The 20,356-nt window shown below is 35.5% G+C and overlaps 1 protein-coding gene across 1 annotated transcript; it reads right to left on the bottom strand.

Moving 5' to 3' along the window:
- Positions 1-9,390: 9,390 nt before the first annotated feature.
- LOC134541131 (lipid droplet-associated hydrolase) lies at positions 9,391-11,464 on the bottom strand. Its single transcript, XM_063384319.1, has one exon. The coding sequence runs from the start codon at positions 10,960-10,962 to the stop codon at positions 10,060-10,062; it is 903 nt and encodes a 300-aa protein (XP_063240389.1). The 5' UTR covers positions 10,963-11,464; the 3' UTR covers positions 9,391-10,059.
- Between the last annotated feature and the right edge of the window lie 8,892 nt (positions 11,465-20,356).

Below are 20,356 nucleotides of genomic sequence, written 5' to 3'. Positions count from 1 at the left end.
CATAAGTTAGTACAGCCTGGATGCTCTACTTTTATTTCTTGCTATTTTTGTCTTTCATGATGTAAATCGTAAAGTTAATTTTAATGTGCAGATGGAATATTGGGTTTGGATGCAGTTTTTTGCCAGATGGCTTTATGAGCTAGCACATGCTTAGTATTTTTCGTCTAAGACTTCTTATGTCTTGTTCCCCACAATGCATGGCTTGGCAAATAAGTGCACTAACCATAGTCCCTGAGGCTTGTCCGCCGTCGATACACAAGCCTTTAAAATCCAAACGACATATTACTGGAAAGGTCAGAGCAACCTGTGCCTTAACGATTTTACAATTGATATAACATACATTGTCTTCATGTATGTGCTTAGGTATTAGCATATCAGAACTGTTTTAGTTTTTTGACTTAACGTTCTTCATATTATAAACAAAACTAAAAGAAAAAAATGGCAGTAAGTTTAAAACGTACGTGTATTCTAAAATTAATTAAACGAGCTGTACGAACTTAAATTTATAATTTGCAGAACCTGTTTATTGATTATATTATTATATTTTCTATGTAATATGTAAATAACACAATGGTTCAATCTAAATATAAAATTTACTTGTTCCACAGCATAAATATGGTTTTTACGATTAAAAAAAAAACTCCACAGAATGTGTTTAATAAATTAAATTTTCTTGCGTTCCCCCGATACGAGAAAGCACAAACTTTGTACCAGGCCACACATCTAATAATCAATATTTTATGGAACTTATATGAGTAAAAGTACCGTCAAATCTAAATTTAACTTTTATTTGTGATTGAATTTCCACACCTTCGTTAGGCTTTTGCAGACGTACTGTAATATAAGTGACTCCTACATAGAAGTGAATTGTAGCTGCAATCGAATGAAACTGGTAGCATCCAATTTGATTTACTTGTTTCGGCAAAAAAAAAAAAAAAATTGTGCAGTTTTGCATTTATTCAAACACTGTAAATACTGTGAAATTTATTATTCTCTGTGATTCGATTGGAATGTAAACATCACAGTTCTGAGTTTTGGCAGAAGATCACATTAGTCATGCTGATTTAAACTAGCTGATGAAAATTAACATTTAAACCAAATTAGTTTGCTGTGTTTAAAAAATTTAATGGTTCTATAATATTTTCCCAGTCTTATATGGTAAGTGGTGCTCGAAAATATGTATTTTATTTATTTACAAAATTGCTCATTGGAAGTTGCATTCACTGTATTATCGCATCATAAACTATTTTATTTGCATATAATTTCTGAGAGTTTATAGAGTTTTTTGTGATATAATTGTCAGTTGATTTGTTGTCTAACCATTACGATAAATAATCATGATTTGAATGTACATATCTTGAAGTGTTGTGGATGTATTGTTTCTACGCTATTTGACTTGAGCAAACTCCATACGTACAACATTAATAGACACACAAGTTTTTATTTCCTGCAATTTAACTTTTTAACTAGGTACGTAATATGTTTTTAAATTCAAACAAATTCTACAGACTACACTCACATTCATTGGTTTGTAAAAATACAACAAAAAATTTACTAAAAAGTCTGTTATAACGGGTGTTGAATATCGTACAACTGCACTTAAGTGCAAACTTTTAAGTATAGTCAGCAAATTAAGTAATTCTTTCTAGGATTCTACTACTTTTATGATTTCCACTTGTCAAAATATATATCAGCTCAATAATTATATATTTTGTGTGATTTTTAATTGGCATTGCCCCTTACACACTGTATTTATGTCACCTGTGTTTGAATTGAACCAAAATTAATAATTTAAAAAAAAACAATAAATTGGTAAATATATTTTTAATTAAAATACACCTAACATTTCTTAAAGTAGGTATATCTAATCAAATTTTTCTGTTATGTATCTTATAAATAAAAGATACTGAACTAAGCATTATCAGTAATGTCATTTCTTATCTGCTGAAACTTTTCAAGTATTTGCACATGATGGTTGTATTTTTTGTAAAAAAAAAAATTTAAGTTCAGAAAATAAATTTCTTCTTAAAGGAGTAGAAAATTTTCAACAACTGAAATACTATTACATTTCAAAACTTTTTAATGCATGATATTGCCTAAAAGCAGGACAAAATTACAAATCTGGAAGCCTTAATCTATGCGGAATGCTCATATTATGTTTACAGACCGCCCTCTGTAACTTTGTACAAAAAAATTTCTGCCTAGGAGAAAGTTTTGGTAACAGACTACAAGGAGAGAGAGAGAGAAAGAGAGGGATATAAAAAATTATACGAGATGTTTTGTTTCATCTTAGATGACGAGTAGGTTTGGTAATGAGCGAAAATCTGTTGGATTTCCTGGGGCGGTGGGGGGTAGGTTAACATTTATATGTTCCCCTTACACAGTTACGATTTAGCAAGTGTAAGTTGGTACCCTCAACAGGGGCTTTTCGTTTACCCGCAAGGGGGGGGGGGGGGGCAGGCCCCCAGGATCTACGTCCGAGGGCTTGGTTATCGCTCTGTGGCGAAATGTAAAAACCTGATGGGGCAAATGAAAATTCTGGCCGACCACGATAGGTTGATGTTGCGTGAGGGAGACGTTATCTCAGGATAACGAGCGGGAACAGCTTTCCGTTGCGACAAGTGACTCGGGATTTAGTCACGCTCCTTGATTTGTCTCTGTCGTTCGTTGGATTTAGCGTGTTACAGTGGGCACAATGCACGCACACAGCTGGCGAAGCATAGTCGTGTTATATATGTGTGTGTTTTTTTTGTTCTTTCAGATCCCGGTTGTCTCCAGTTTGCTTGGAATAGTAATTGAATGACCTGTAAGTACAAAAGATCCAAAATCTCACGCAATAAACAGTGCTGTGTATCGCCGAACACGCTTAAAAAAATAAAAATAAAATTTGTTAGGTGACACATTAAATATGCATCGATCCTATTCTTGTTCGGAATTATAAATGTGAGAGCAGATTTCTTAAGCTCATCGATATGTGCCACTTTTTTTTTTAATTTTTATCTATTTATTTAATAATTTATTTCTGAATGGTGTGTTGCTTGGGCATATTCTACGTACGTCTTGTTTCTGTTGCTCAAGCCGGACAATCTTTCAGTGACCTTAACAGGGTAAATAATTGCATGAGGCCAACAATGGGTCAACAAAAACATTCAATAACAGTCAATAACAACATTGTACATTGAATTTTTCTTCTATTATTGAAACATTTGCTAATATCGAAGTACAAAAAAACTAATTTTAGGTGAGAATTGACTTTCAATTTTGTCTGTATTATGTTATATTCTAAATGGTTCAGTATTATTAAGTTTAAAAAAAAGAAAAAAAAATTGCAATAATTTTTTATTTTATTTTACAAAGATATGAAAATTATGTATTATTTAGAAAACATTAAAAAAAATTCTTATGATGCGGTTAAAATTCACTTAGTGTTGACCTATTTATTCAGCATTATAATCTCTTAAAAGTTCACTGACTCTTAATATTTAAATAGTGAAGGGTTTGCCCCAGGACTTATATTTCTGTCTTCGGCTCAGAGACCAGACAAAGGGATAGCGGAAGCTGAGTTTACTTTATTTATTTCAGAAAAGTGTGAATTGGCTAAATAAAAATGTCGAAAATTTGAAATTTTGGTCTAGGAAATTCAAGGCAAAGTCTGGGAAATTTTATTACAGATTTGTGTGAACGCCCTGTTAACTGAAACTGAAAGAATGGTAAAAATAATAATTTTAGAATAATGCATTCTGTGTTCCGACAGGCGCATTACGTAGCGCGTTAGGCCTGCAAATTTATAAATGAACAACACACATGTTATCTATCACCACAGGTAAGATTTCATGGTTTTATTTCTAGGCCAATTTTTGGTTTTAAAACAAGGGATTTCAGTGTCTTTGTTTCTATTTTTAATGAAATTTTTAGTCCTAAGCACAATTTTCATTAAATTCGACTTCAGTGATACTTTGACAAAACAGTGTCATTTTGACTGATACATGATGCACTTTTACAATACTTTAATGATTTGTGATAAGCACGTGTAACTACTGGGAACAATAAAAATAGATCAGCCAGTATATGTGCATTTGAAAAATGTTCCAATGCTGTAAGGTAAACATTAATTACTAGTAAAAGGTGCAATATCGAAAACAGCAAAAAAAAATTTAAAAATTATATTTAGTAGGTACATACATGTTGGTACTAACTCCATGCTAAATAATTTATATTCATTGAATTTTATATATCAAAAGATTAAATTTTTGCAATCTGTTTTAATTTTGATTCAATATGCTGAATAATTTCATGATATTTTGTTGCACTTTATGCTTCATGGTGTATCAACTTGCATTGCGGAGTTATGTGTGTATAGACATGGTTTTCGTTGTTATTTTTGGCTTTTATCGCAACTCACCATGTGATCTTGTCGCTATCGGAAACGCACAACCTTTTCTCTGGTACCGAGTACCACACAATGTAACAGCTCTGGTGAACTGAGGCTTTGAAGTGAGAATTAACGAAGAAATAACGTAAAATAAAAACCTTTTTGATTTTCCCCCGCTGTCACAAAAGCGAACACCCACAAGATGACCTTATTCAGTGTTGTTTCAGTGCTATGATTATGAAATGCTTCCATTGTACTTATTTTCAGTCTGGCATAGTTTCCTACAACCTCAACAACAAATACTGAAAACATAATGTTTATTATAAAGACCCATAAAAGTGATTTTGTATGTGAGGTACAATGTTTATTTAATTACTTTGACTTTTGAGCAGGCCAATATGTTTTTAGTTCGAACTCAACTACAAATACAACATAATGGTTCAATACAAATATCATATTCCAACAGCTATTTTTTATTTGCATTTTTTTTACGATAGCTTACAAATCATATGCTCACAAATACATATACATGTTTTCATGCAATACCAACGAATAGGTATGTATTTCATGTTAATGTTTATAAAAACTAAAGTAACAAATGTAGACAAAGTATTCTTTCAAATTCTCGGGTATCTTATTTTTGCAGTGGTCAAAAACTGTTTTGTTGTTTTCAAGTTATCAAAAAAAATTCCAGATTTCAAATTGCTCTGTGTGGTTTTTTTTTTTTTTTTTTAATAGTAATTCTGTGGCTAATTGTGATTAAATAACACATTGGCATGGATAGTTATATCAGGCCTACTCATATAATCATAATGTCAACTGGGTACACAAATACGTGACAATGCTACTATGACAACCACGGGGTCAATATGCGACGACAAATGGTGTAACAGACAGTACTTTTGGGCTAATGTTACTGTGTTCACAAACAATGCTTTGTGTAGATAACAACTCCAAAATGAATTAATTATATTATGCATTGTGTTTTAGTATGATAATATCACATTGGTTTTGATATTTTATATGATTTTGTAGTGATGTTTTTTTTTCCTTTTGAGTTTAGATGTTTGCACTTCTAGTAGTATTAATTCCCAATGGATTCCACGAAATTTGATGGTTGCAAATAGTCTTGGTTTCAAGGAAAATTTTTGTGATTTAGAAAATTAGATTCAAGTACATAAATATTGATGGGGTGCTATTGATATTGCTTTCAGTTTAATGTTATAGCAATTTCATTACTTATTTTTAATTTCAATATTTTCTCTTTTTTAATGTTTTAACACTGAGATTTCTTCGGAATTTACATAAAGGCACTTTTAGCCAAAAAAAAAAACCTGAATATGATGGTTTCTGGTTTCATAATTATTTTTTGATGTGTACGTTTTAGCTCTCCGTATACAGCATTTTGTAGGAGTGATTTTGTGACATGGAATTAAGTCGATAAACGTAAATGTGACTTAAAGATGGCGGACCCACATGCAGCGACATAAACCTGTGTGTGGTCTCAAGTTGTGTAACACCTAATAAAGTTGGCATTACAATGGTTATAATACATATTCTCCTTCTGTACAAGCTGTCGTAACCTCAAGGGGCGTGGTTTAAATCTCATCACTGGAAAAAAGGCATAAAAATATTTCCTTTTTAAATAAAATTATATATAATAAGTAGAGAACGTAAAAATTCGCGAATTCATTTCGCGATAGGCTAAAACACAAATAGTTATACCTCAGTGCTGCCTCTGCTATTGGCTCACAACTCACCTGGATGACTCTGGGCCAATGAGAAACACCCAACCAAAGCTTTATCGAATCACAGGCTGCTACGTTGGGACATGTCTCACAAGACAGCAGCCAATGAGTTGGTGGCATTTGACCGAGTGTACGTAGAACTATGCAGTTCATCCTACAGGTCATTGAACCCGCAAATTTTTCCTGTCCCTAATAATGTGTATGCTTATAGTAAGTACATATAGACTGATTTCAGTCATTGAGCAAAAACAAATTTGAAATGTTTCAGGTTAATATTTTAGCAATGCCGTAGAAGTATCACTTATAGTGTGTGTAGATTCTTTATACTAGTATTAATAACAACTGTTTAATGAATTTTAACAAGATGGATGGTATTTAAATAAAATTGATTGACAAAAATCAAGTCCAAAACAAGTTTTTTTTTCTTTTTTTTCCCTTCTGTTTCTAATAGTTTGAAATTCCCGTTTGTTTCGTGCTATCTGCGAGTGATGGTATGATGGTGGCAGTCAACGTTTTTAAGATTAAGGCACCAAATTCTTGTGCTGGGGCAGAAAGTAAGTGTGTGATTTGCATCTAGAAATTTTGATATGTAACTGAAAAGCTAATATATTATTGATTAGTATGTTTATCATGCTCAGCATTATTTTAAAGATTTATACATTAAATTTCATCTCTGTTTTTTTGTATTATAAGTTTATTTACAACATGAAAAACATGAGAATGCTTAAATTTGCTTGTTGCTGAAGGTAGGGAGCACTGACTCATTTTATTTTTTACTAAATAATGTCTTTTTTTTTTCCAAGTGTGTGTGTGTTTTTTTTTTTCCTTCAAAAAATTGTTTCTACTTAAATAAGATCTATAAATTCTTACAATCCTAGTAGCATGCTATTCCTCTAATTATCAGCCAAAATTTGCAGCTAAAAACAAAGTGATGTAGTAAGCGATCTTGTTGCACATATTTTTGAAAAAAAATTTGGCAGAGATGTAGCCAAAGAGAAGGATACCGAGATATTTACCTTCCTTTCCCCCTCCAAACAACAAAACAAATAATTGGTTTAAAGCAAATTTATTTTTCTTTAGCAGTCATGCTGTAAATACATATGTTATTTGTGTGATTCATGTAGTTTGTCCAATATATATTTTATACTGCCAAGCTAAAAACAGTTGGTCTTGCATGATAGTGTAAATTATGGCAAACAATTATTTTAAAAAAAAAACTCCCCCCCCCTCACTCCTCCCCCAGCAAACTGAAGAGTTTTGGCATTTGCACTAAAATTAACACTTGGTAATTAAATAAACCTATGAAGAACAGCTTTTAGCCTGGACTTACACATCAATAAAATAATAAAACAGAAATAAATAAAATCTAAGTGTCTGTCTGTGATTTCCAAATTATTAAGTATAATTTTTTTTTTTTTTCCCCTGTTAGTAAATCAGATAACCTACCTAACGTTTTTCGAGCGGTTGCGAAGATATGACGATACCATGTAACGAAATCTAACAGCAAGTGAAATTACTTATATTTTTACCTGTTAAAAAAAATCACTGCTTTGAAAATTGCGTGATTATGCAATTTGAAATTTATGTTTCAATGACTTTTAAGACTTTTGAAAGTTCGGTGTTGTCAAATTGGGAGTAAGCAGACAAATGATTCAGATGTACGTAGCATGTTCTCGAGTAAGTAATTCCAGTGAATTGTTTGTGCTTGTTGATCAACGTAAAACCAAACACGTAGTTCGTAGGGAAGCTTTAACATGACCAACTTCAGTGTACATATTAACATCAATACGTAATCGTCTCATTTTTCTATCTAGATAACACGTGTGCATAATTCTTTCCACACAAACAGTCACGGGGAAAAGAGAGTCGTGAAGCCAAAAGTTCATAAGCATAAAGTTTGCACCAAAGTTATAATATTGCTGCAGGAAGAGTCAATAAAATTCTTCTGATTGTATAAACAAGGTGTAAAAATTCCAGGGATTTCCAGTAACGGGGAAAAATCGGGGAATTTTAATTAATGATGAGGTTACTGAAAAATGAAAGTTATAGCAGGGAACGTATTTAGTGTTGTATTAGTTCCACGTACACTTTTTTTTCCCCCTTCTTTCCAACCAGTATCTAGGTGTCGAAAGAAGTTTTCCTTCCATTCGTTTTTTTGCTCGTAAGTATACGAGCACATGCATTGACTTCAAAGCTATCGACAGTAGAGCGAAAAAATCATCTCGAGTTGTCTGCTGCAATATTGTGAAGTGTGGTAAGCCTACGAGATGAAGTTTTTAGTTTGGTAAAAGTTCCGTAACACGTATCCAAAGTTCATCCCTTGATCCTGATGGAATGATCTTGTAATGATTTATCCTGTGGTACATGATGCTTGATGTAGTATTTCAGTACATTGTAAGATCTTGGACATAAACAAAAACTTGTGATATAACAATGAATTATGATTTAGATTTGAATACAAAATCAGATATCCCCACAAGATCTAACATAATTGTAAGTATTGTTATATCTTTGGTTGGCAAGGATCTTTCAACGTACTAAATTAAACCAGAAAGCATCATGTACTACGGGATCAATTAAAGAGGATCATACCATCAGGTTCAAGGGATAAAATTGGATAGTGATAATGAACAATTACCTTTAGTTTGAATTTTTGATAGTTATTGGCAACTAATATCAGATAAAATTTTTTCCCAAACTTGGAAAAGTCATGAAAATGTCAGGAAAATTTCTTATCTCAAGTTTTCTAGCCAACCTGATAAAAAAAAGAAACATCTGTCAAACAAATGTGCACTCCAAAATATAATAGCGAAATTTATGGATTTTTTATTTTAAAAAAAATATATATATCTTTGGTAGAAACCAATTCACAAGACAGAAGGAAATATTTGTGTAGAGAAGAGATAATTCTCATTCTCTCTCCTAAAACATGAATTCCACTCGTAATCCACATTACACTCACGATCGATAACTAAATACAATAATATTTTTTTTTTTTCAATCCGTGGATTGAATTGTTTTAATGAAAATATTTTTGTAACACTGTATGTCATACTAAAATTAACCACTTAAAAATTATTTTCCCCTGCCCACTTTCAACACCCTTGAAATGTCCAGGTTTTGTAAGTTTTTGGAACCTGTAGCTAACGTGCAAATAAATGAGAGTCCATTAACTTGATTACAGCGATTGAGGTTCTGTGGTACAGAATTCCAGTGCCGTAGAACACATGATAGATTGTTTTTTCAAAGGTAGAAAAAAATTATAAAGCATTAGCGAAAAGTCTTTAATATTTTTTTAACTTAACCTCTAAATTACACTTTTCTGCAAAATATATTTTAACAATGGAAAAAGGGTAATAAGTCCATTCACTCAAATCCGTCCAACAATTTACCCACCTTATATTGACTAAAATATAGAAATTATTTAAAAATATGCATAGGCCCTTATAATCAAACGTTTAACCTGCTGGATTAAATAGCAAACAATAATATATGATCCCCATTTTACCTATTATTTGTCTGTTGCAGTTTATGTAACAGTTGTGATTCAAAGAAAGAAACTAGTAAAAGTTATTTTATAAGTGTCTGTAAAAGAGATTTTAAAATTGTTTAAAAAAATACATAAGCAAATTACATATCCCTAACATTAATAAAACATTGTCAGGGAAACAAAACATTCAATGCCTGTTAGAGCTTAAACAGTGCACACAGCAAACATTACTAATATTTTTTATCTTAATTATGCCAGTGTCAGAGTTGATGCATGTGACAAAATCTCTAGCTCAAAATCTCGTGAGCTAAATCAACAGAAGAATTCAGGCACTTATCTGTCTGCAAATCTGAATATCTAACGTAATAAACATGATTGTAATATCATTGTTAATATCTAAAACATAAATGCAACAATATAACAGTTTCAATTAACTATCACATTATAAATTATTTTGTTCTCTCTATTTTTATCCAGTCCGAGACCATATCCCCAACCTCTTTACCGCAGCTCAGAACAAAAGCATGTTCAAAATTATCTTTGCAAACAACACTTTTCACTTTGGGGCATGATTTCTTCATCTCCTTGCAGTAGTTTAAAGGCGTCCAGCCGTCTGTAGCACCGTAGTACAGGAACAATATATCACTGTTTGACATCAGGGTCTCGCAGTCCAAATCCACGACTTTCGTCATCTCGTCCGCCGCGAAATGGAACACGTTTCTCAGTACTGGAGGGCAGATGAGATCCATTGTTGCGTCAATTGCGTCATCTTTGGAACGTCGAATAGCGAAATAGGCATGCAGTAGGCCTTTCCCGACAGTCCTCGGTAGCAGTGCAAATATCCACGACAGGAAAACGATGACAGGCACAACCGGTAGGATTAGGCTCGTCAGGAACTTGCCGTTTGGCGAAGTGGCCATCCGCTCGATCGTCGGGAACAGCAGGTAGCTCTTCTTCACCTTGGGACGGACGCTGGAGTTTTTCAGGGCCTCGAGGATCAGTTTACAACCGATGGAGTGCCCGATCAGGTATACCTTCACGTCTGCAGGTACGTACTTCTCGATGAAGGCGATCTTGTGTTGGACCTGTTCCTCCACCCCGTAAACCTGCGAGTTGTCGCTTGAAGCCTGCGTTTCATCCTGCGGGAACTCGTGGCCAGCGTGTGATAGGACCCACACGGGAAGCCCGAGGTTGGTATGAATGGTTTCAAGAAACAGCTTGTAGTAGCCCGTCACTCCTGGGTTGCCCGGTACGCACAGAACAAGTTCCTTGTGATCGTTGCTGGTCAGCCAACCTCCCCAGCACAGAACTCGAGTGGGTACTTTGTTTACGGTCACGAATCCTTCCTGCATTCTTAAGTAAGGAAGGCCGGTAATTATTCCTCGCCGAAACTTTTCCTTTGACTGACAGTATCTTCACCTCGGACGTTGACGAAAGTCGCTAAACAAGTCACTCTAAGCCACTCACCGCACAAAAAAAAAATACTTGTCACGGTAACCTACATACACACTTTCTACTCTCTGTGAAAAGTATTCCGTTACTTAGCATGGCGCCTTGCTGGGTTACGAAGTATCGACAAGCAACAAAAAATTGTAACATCAATTATTTTGTGTCCAAGAGTACGTCTTTCTTACGTGGTCAAGCCAGCACTTAATCATAACAATTAGCTACTGACGTAACCTCAACATCGGCCTTGGATCTCCGTAAAACGACAAGATGACATTGTCATTGCCACGGCCATAGACTACAACCAAACATAATTTGGAACTACTAATTATTGACGAAATTGTAGTATGACCTGTGCTATCATAGATGGATTGACGAATGATAATTAGTAATTATGAATTAAGAATTAGTCGGGTACTTAGTGACTATGTACAATAGTGGAATTTTTTATGAATGTCGTGAAGGAATTATAACGGGTCGTGTGCGAACAGAGTTTGTTATATTTTATATTTTTTTCGTTTAAGGGTTATGGCTTATGGCGAGAAATAATGTTTCGTTGAGAAAGCAAGCAATGATGTACGAAAGGAGTAGGAATAACGAAATTACTAGTTAATGATTAAAAACTTAAAAAAAAAAAAAAATGCAAGAAAATAAAAAAAACTAATTGGAGTTTTTTAAGATATGGAAATTGATTATTCTGATGTGTTTCTGGCAAATGTTTACTATAATACAAGTATATTAATATATATTTACAATTCGTTTATATACTTTCTTGAATCCATTTTTGGTGGCTTGGAATGGATTAGTATTATTACCTAGGCTGATATTCCAAGACACAAAAATTAGGATTAAGGTGTTGAATAATCTACATCTGTACCCTAACCATATTTCTAGTGCACGAATAGACACGACCAGTCCCTTATTTTTAGGCAACGGATTTTGTTCTATCCATTGCTGTTCTGTTGCCCTAACAATGTGCATGCGCAGATATCACTTTTTCGTAGATTTCGTCCAGATGGCTGAATCACATGGGTCGCCATGAATTCGTATATAGTCTTTGTCATAGTCGGAATGTCAAGCATGTTTGTGCGCCAAATAAAGCTTATTGATAGCTCAATTATCCTGGAATACATTTTGTACACTTCAATGGTCATAAAAACGCAATAATCGGATCTAAAAAAAATTACTTGAGAAAATAATCACACCATTTAATTCGCGCGATTGTGCAGCTATTTGTAAGATGTTTGTTGTAGCAAATGTATCGATGGTTGCCATACTTTCACAAGAATGCATTGAAATCATTTTTAGTCTCGGGCAAGGCACAGTTGATTAAAATGGTTGATTTTTCGTTACCTAACAGGAATTGGGTTTGGACATGTTCTGGACTACTGTCTTTACGTTGTATCCCAAATAAATGCTTATTCGCTACAGTACTCGAAAGTCTTTGAATACCACCCGTATAATCTATATACGTATTTATATTTAAAGTTATGATTATTTGTTTTTATGACCATTTAAGTGTTCAAAATGTATTCCAGGATAGTTTCGCTATCACAAAGTTTTATTTGGCACATCAACACGCATGGTATATCCTCCATTGATGACAAAGATGACTATATACGAGTTAATGGTGACAGATGTGGTTCAGTCTTTTATATACATATTTTTCTGAAATGTCTGGTTTTTCAAGTAGGTACACGAACATTTATACCATGGATAAAAATGTTTCTTTAAATTATGAACCGACAATGTTTACAAACGGAAATCCATTTCAAAATGCAGATGATACATACATACGAATACAAATACTAAACTTAAATAACATGGCTGATTTCTCGCCTATTTTATTGGCTGGAATTGACCATTAATTCAAGCATATATTGGATATTATTTAACCATGTGCTGTCTATTTTACTGTACATCGGTGTTAATTTATGACAAAAAATTTATATACTGACGTGTCCCAGCAACAGTGTTCGGTGCTGGAGTGGCTTGAGGTGGGGGTGAAAAAACCCCAGGGTGTGACGTCCTCAGTCGTTACTGCCGAACAGTTCCTGTAGTCGGGCAGAGAGGGGCTGCGGCCTCGGGTCGCTCGCTGAGTAGGGTGCCGGAGGTCAGCGATCCTCTGCCCAGATTTCACACCAGATGGTGTTAGTGTAATTTTGTGACCAGTGTAAATTGCATCTCAGCTCATGTTGTGAACCACAGGGCAAGCCATCCTGTGCTGCCCAAGTCACGTGGGTCTCAAGTATTCACTTGCAGACTTTCCGACGCATAAACGCCCAACATCGCTAGTGTTACACATGTAACTTTCGTGTAGTTCTTAAACATTTTGTCTTCGTTTTTATCGCATTTCCTATGGGCCTCTAGCCACTCTCCCGAGTCCAGCGATGCTCTCTTACTTTCTTTAGTGTGAGTGTAACCTTGGTGACAGTAGCATTGCTGTTGTGTAACTACGTCCTTGCTCGTACACCCACTTTGGACAGTCATAGCGCGTCGCAACGAGCAACTGCTAGGACGCACGACAGGCTAGTGACCTGGGACAGCACAGTGTACAGTGTTGCGCAGCTACCAATGAATCCAGTGTTTGCAGCAGTCGTCTTTAATTCCGAACCAGTGTGTCCTGAGCGGTCTTAACAGCTCAGGGTGCCAGTACATATAGGGATCCACTGCCTCCAGCCACGTGGCCAACATCCACACTCTTGAGAGAATCGTGTACCAGCGCACTGTGAATCTTTGTTTGTCCTTTGTCCCTCTGGGCTAGTCTATTTAACAAATCACCCCAGTAGTCAATCTGGACCGATATCTCGTTATTGGAGCAGGGTATGTGTGTATGCGAAACAACAGCTCTGTGAGGGTTATGCAGGGTGATATAAAATGAAAAGGGGCGCTCCTGGTTTGTAACTACAGTCCCAGCACGGCCAGCATCACATGCCTGACTGATGTCAACTTAACTCTCTTAGGTACCTATTCAATAACTTCCCTTTTTTCGTTCACATATTTACATTAAGCCAAGATGGTAAGCACAAATACAGCTGAGCTTCTTTTTTCTCGTTTTTAAGTTCTTTTTGAATTCTGCCCTAAACTGTAATTTTTTTTTTTTTTTTTACATATTTTAATATTGAAAATGAATATCAAACAATATTTAAACAGTTCATGAGATGGTTTAATTTCAAGCAGCAAAACTGACAGAACAGAAGTGCTGCAAATTTTGAATAAGATATTCCCATGTGAATAACTACTGGGTTTTTGGTTGTGATCAGCTGAAATAATTCAGACTCATGGTGCCTGTAGGGGTGGGGTGGGGGTGAGAACTGTTGTGACTTTTAAAGGTCGGTTGGGGGAGCTCCCTTCATGCAGTTTCAGCATTGTGAAAATTATGAAGCATCCTTGTTTATTTAATACAAAAAGTATTAATTACCATAACAAAACCATTCGACTTGGTGCATTGAATGACAATCGCAGAAGTTCTTTAAGTGAAGTTCATCCTGGAACTACAGTTGATGTAAAAATAAAAACTGCTCCCTGATGATGGCGACTACAATGTTGACGAAAACGTCTGTGAATTATTTGCCAAGTACACTGCTACAACCCAGAAGCCAAGCTACTTCAGACAATGGCCATGAAAGCCTGCGAACATTTATAAGGATAGGTGTACTTCAAAAAGTTTAGTTGATCCTTCAGTGTATTGATGTAATACCTTTGGTTTTAGTTATTTTTCAGTGTAGAGCAAGTGTCCTGTTTTTACTGTTTATTGAGAATTTTTTTTAATTGATGAGAGTAACTATTTTGTTTCTTAGCACCTACCTTTAATGATATTTGTATCTTTCACAATTAAAAAAAAAAAGTCATTTGATTATAGCTATAAAATTATTCCAGCTGAGACACTTTTATGCAACTTTGTTAATCTTATAACAAAGAATTATTGGTGACTTCCTGAGTAACCTGATATTCTCCGCCTTATGAAAGACACTGCTTCAAAAATTTAATTTGTGTAACAAAAACAAATTACTACATAAAAAGTAAATTTGTGCAAAAAACTGAAGTGAAGAAAAAAATTACTTTAATGTGTTAACAGGATGAACACACGTATAGAAAGGGAGGGATTCTGACCAGAGATTATTCAGTAGTAGTTATAGGATTTGGTAACAAGTAGGGGGAAATTTGGGGAGAAAAAAAAAACCAATACACCATAAGAAATTTTTAGGTAGTGATGTCGCTGGGGGCTGTCGGGGCGTTATACGTTAAATAAGAAGGGCGCCAACGTGTCTAAGGGGGCACGGACCCGGATGAGACTCTTTTAACTCTGGGCATGACGTCGCCCGTGACTCGACCCCCGTGCACTGCCTACAGAATAACTGACCTGGGCCCGCTCTCAGCGACGGGCACGCTATGCATTAACGCCGTTGGCTCTTATGGCGTCCCACACGCCAACCTGGAGTGCACACATGGACAAAAAAAAAAACAAGTTCGATAACGCTGTGATTTATTGAAGACTACACGGTACAATTCCCGCTTGAGCGCGTTACATAAAGAACTTAAAATAGGTTGAAACTGCTTAAAAGCCTTGCGGCGCGATTGGTTTACGGGCTGTCCGGCCACCCCGTGGTCAGACTTTACGTTTGCCGTGATTTATGAACTCCTTACGGATTACAAGGTAATTAAGGTAACTGCTCCCTGATGATGGCAGACTGCAATCTCGACCCAAACGTTGGTGAATTATTTGCCAAGGACACTGCTACAACCCAGAAGCCAGGCTACTTCAATTAATGAAACAGCCGACCCCCGAGGTAGGCTCCGAGGATAGCGAAAATGATTAAGAAGAATAACACAGAACAGAATTCGGCAAGTCTGAGTCTGTAGCGGCCCTTCAGCATTTCTGCTGAAAGGAAAACAAATTAAATAAAGTATTATGCCCTGAAACTTACATACACAACACTAGGGATAATTAAAGAAATACAATAATCATAATTAAATATAAATTAGGAGGGAACGAGGCACTGGCTCGACTCTGCCCCTTGCCGGGCGATCACACGCATACGTCGGCTGCGGGAGATTCGAATGTACGGAACGGAAACAAAAAGAGGGGTAGGAGGGTGGTAACATATTGGGCTCTAGGGGGCATAGCCCCGGTCGACGTCAGTAGATTTCAAAGATTACCTATTGTAGCAGTTGCTATGTTGTGACTTTTGGGAAGATAAATTTTATATAGTTTTTAGTTTCATGGTTCTGTGACTCCAAACGAGTCTGCTTAAAAGTTTTTCACATTTTTATGGACTCGATGGCTGTAATTTGTCACCAATCATTTTCAAATTGATACATGTAACATCATTATAGAAAATATTGGTAGATTTCATTAATGGGCAAAATCATACTAAATGGGTAGGAATGAGATTTTTTTTTTTGAGAGAATAAATAAATCGCCATCACTCCTGTGATAATGGCGAATATCGCATCCGTTTGAACGTATTATAAATTGGAGTAATGCCAAAAACTGAGAACAAAATAATTCATAACTCCCTTAATATGCACACCATGATATCCATTCAAATTGATTGTAAATCTTGTCATTTTTTCCTAAAACTTTTGTGTGGGAACAATTATTGCTAAAATAATTTTTAGTATTGGAGAACATTTAGGATATCATTATCATATACATTTATTTCTTAAAATGTCCCGGAAGTTTATAGATGTTTCAAGAATTTTTCTAGAAGACATGGGTACTTTGAAATCTACCTATGCCTGATGGCTGTGCCATTTTATATGAAACATTTTTCTCAGTACCGAAAACTTTTTTGTGTCATTTTTAAATATATACAATACATGCACGTATGTCAAAGGCACCTATTAATGTACATGAATATAGAGTTAAGATTGAAAAGATTTCATACGTATAAAACTTTTCAACTACAGCCATGAAAAATACATAATGAAACAATTTGGTGGACACTACGTAATTCAAAGACAAGTTAACAAAATCATACTAAAAGCATTAGGATGTTATTTGAATTTTTATTAGAAATTTATGGCGAAAATAATAATAAAGTACATGGAAAGAAAATGCTTCAATGAAATATCAGACATTAACAATGCATACAATTTACAACTTAATGGATGAACAAGATAAATCAAAACATAAAATAACACAATATAAAATAATAAAACAAATCTTGCTCTGTTGTTCATTGAAACTGATACATTAGTTAACATAAAACTGATTTAATGCCATTTGTTATGGAATTTTCCTATACTACATTCAAAAATAATATTACAACTATAACTTATGATGTAAATGTAGCAATAATTCCAGAAAAACAAGCCCTAACAGATAAACAAGTTATAAACAATGAAGCTTTGGACAGTAATATGTGCAGTGATGCTACAAATGAGAGGTTAGCTACTGAATACTTAAAACTGTTTTAAAATTCTAATGATGAAAGTAGTGAAGAACAATGTAATTATGTATCATTAACAATGGTGGGAGAAAGGTTCAGTATTTAACGACAAGTCTGCAAAATACACCAATCCCTCACTTAGCACGACTAATTTGTTCCTAAAAATGTTCGTGTTAATCGAAATCGCGTATTCTGAAGCATTAGTCCCCATAAATATAAGGCTAAATTATTTAATGTGTTCCAAGATGTGTAGGGAAGTAATCTTTACATAATATAAATGCGTAGAATAATACTTGAAAATGCATTTGTCATATCATTTATCTTTTTAAGCCTACCACCGAATACGTTAGATAAAGAAAACATGGCACAGTGTAACGGGAGATAAGTGGTAACATATTTATCGTCAGTCAGCAGGTTGGCTTGCCCGCCCAGGCGTGACCTTCAACACGCGCGTGCGTCTGTCTGCCTGCTGTTGCAAGCAGCTGGATCCTTTGTTATTACGTTTAAAACTTAACAAAATTAAAACACTTTTATGAAATTAAGAACCGGTTTTATATAACTTTAAAACACACAGCCATATGTAAACATTTAATTTGTTATGCACACCTCTTATAAAAGCGGCTATGTAAACAAATCAGTTAACAGATAAACAGATTTAGATTTTCCCTAGAGCACAAACATAACATTAAAATAAAGTAAACTCCCGGTATATCGCGCCCCGATTGATCGCGGAATCGGGTATATCGCGGGTCAAACCATGTCCCCCAGTCAGAAATGAATAATAATAATGGAATAAATGGTTGACAGCCGATTAGGATAATTTTGCGTTGTAACTAACAAACTAAGCATCGGGCAGAAAAAAGCCTAGGCATAGAAAATGTCCGCAGTAAAATTCTAAACAAGATATCTCGGTACATTATTCCTCTATCTTGTAGGGTTTTCAAATTATGGTCCAATCCAGCCCAGTGATATTTTCTGAAACACTAGTTCTTAACGTCGCTTTATCTCACAAATGAAGCATCGGACAGGGGACCTGATAAAGCCCACCGTCCAGCGACATTATCCAGCGTGACTCGGCTAACCGCACACACTGCACTTACTTTGTTACGGACACTGACGAAGCAGATACTGTGGCTAACACCACGAGACTGGCAGCAGCAGCTTGTGTGCCGCACGTGTGTATGGCGGCGTGTGGCGCGCTTGTAGGCCGTGCGACTAACTGTGCGCGGCACGCGGAAAAATAAAAACAATTCAACATTTAATATTTATCTTTAAAATTTATTATTTTTATTTTTTCACCCGTGTTTAGTGGAAACTGCGGATGCAAAGTCCGCACAAAGGCGGGCCGTCTATACTGTGCGTGCTTGCCGACCTATTAGAACACAGGCGGTGTTTTATGCCTTTTGACCTTGGTCACATCGAAACATTGCGGTTATGCAACAACGCGGGTAAAAGTTATGTCCCCCGACAACCGTGTTAAATAGGGAGTGTACTATGTACAATATGTACATATACAAAACATAAAAGTTAGTTAAATATTTTCTGGGGTGAAATTAACACTATCATCTTGCTTTTTTTTAAAAAACGTGTCCAATTTCATCTGCTTTGGTTTCTGTACGGTACGGCCTGGTCTGCAGCCGGGCATCAACGGTACGGCCTGGTCTGCGGCCGGGCATCAACAGTACGGCCCGGTGTTTGTTTATCTGCGTGCGCATCTCTTTCCCCTCGCATTCCAAACCACTCTTCCCCCCTCGAATTCCATACCTGACGTCGCGACGTTTCCGAGATTTTTTTTAGCCTGTGGCGATTTCGTGCTAACTGAAATTTACAGACGTGCTATTCGAGACTAGGGCAGTAAAATTTACATCGTGCTAACTGAATTCGCATTAATTGAAGACGTGCTATGCGAGGGATTGGTGTACTACAAAATTCCACTTTAAAGTACAAAATTAAAAAATTTCCTTGACTACGTATGAGCTATGATTCCCCAGAAAGCAAAAAATTAACAATACTATTAATAATGCAAAGGACAATAAATAAAACTAATAAGTTTCTGGCAATCAGAATCAATTGCTAAGATAATTCCTAACTAATGAGTCAAACATTGTGCTCACAGATAAATAGCATTAACTGTGTAAAATAGTACACCCATGTGGACTCAAATATTATAATCAAATCAGTCCATCAAACGTAAATAGTATGGTTAATCTGTACATTATAAATTAAAACTGTACACCTCGGACTCGCATACCGCGAACAATTGGTTCCGAGAAATAATTGCGCTAAGTGAATTCGCGTTACGCGAGTTCGGCTATCCCCTTTAATAACAATGTTATTTTACATGGTACGGTTTAGTGAATGCACAAAAAAATCCTTTTGAGTACGAGGGGAAGGTAATAAAACTGTCACACGTAGTGGTAGAGATCATCAGTCGTTTTAACTTTGAGGAAGAAACATGTAAGAACAATAATGAAACATGGCACAACTGTTTGGGCACACACACACCAAGTTACCTTTGAGTTTTCCCCTAAATTCTTATAAGTTTCCTTTTAAAAAAAAAAAACTTGTAAACACACATGACATAAGTTGCAGATTGCTTTACATAAATGGAAAGATTAACGTATATTGTCCGGAGAAAAAGCGGATGTGGATGTAGTCGCTTCTTCCTCCACGAGTGAATATGTAAACAAGCTGTCTTTGTGTTCGAGTACAGCAGGGGGTGAATCAACTTCCTAACCTGAAGTGGTAGGGGTAGCTGGCGTGTCACAACCTTCATCTTCTCTTTCCCAAGCCGGCGCAGTCGCCTCCTTTTGGAAGTCGATGCAGGCGCAAAAAAACTTTCTAGCCGTGTTTTGTGGGTACTTAGGTTTTAAAGCAGTAAAAATGTCTAATGCTTTTTTCTTTT

The sequence above is a fragment of the Bacillus rossius genome, chromosome 18 (genome assembly GCF_032445375.1).
Source record: "Bacillus rossius redtenbacheri isolate Brsri chromosome 18, Brsri_v3, whole genome shotgun sequence".
In the NCBI taxonomy this organism is placed as follows: domain Eukaryota; kingdom Metazoa; phylum Arthropoda; class Insecta; order Phasmatodea; family Bacillidae; genus Bacillus; species Bacillus rossius.
Note: the sequence above shows the minus strand (reverse complement) of the source record. Positions and strands in the feature narration are given on the sequence as shown.

Bases quoted from the DNA above. Each gene is read 5' to 3' on its own strand.
- LOC134541131 (XM_063384319.1), bottom strand. From the start codon at position 10,962: ATGCAGGAAGGATTCGTGACCGTAAACAAAGTACCCACTCGAGTTCTG.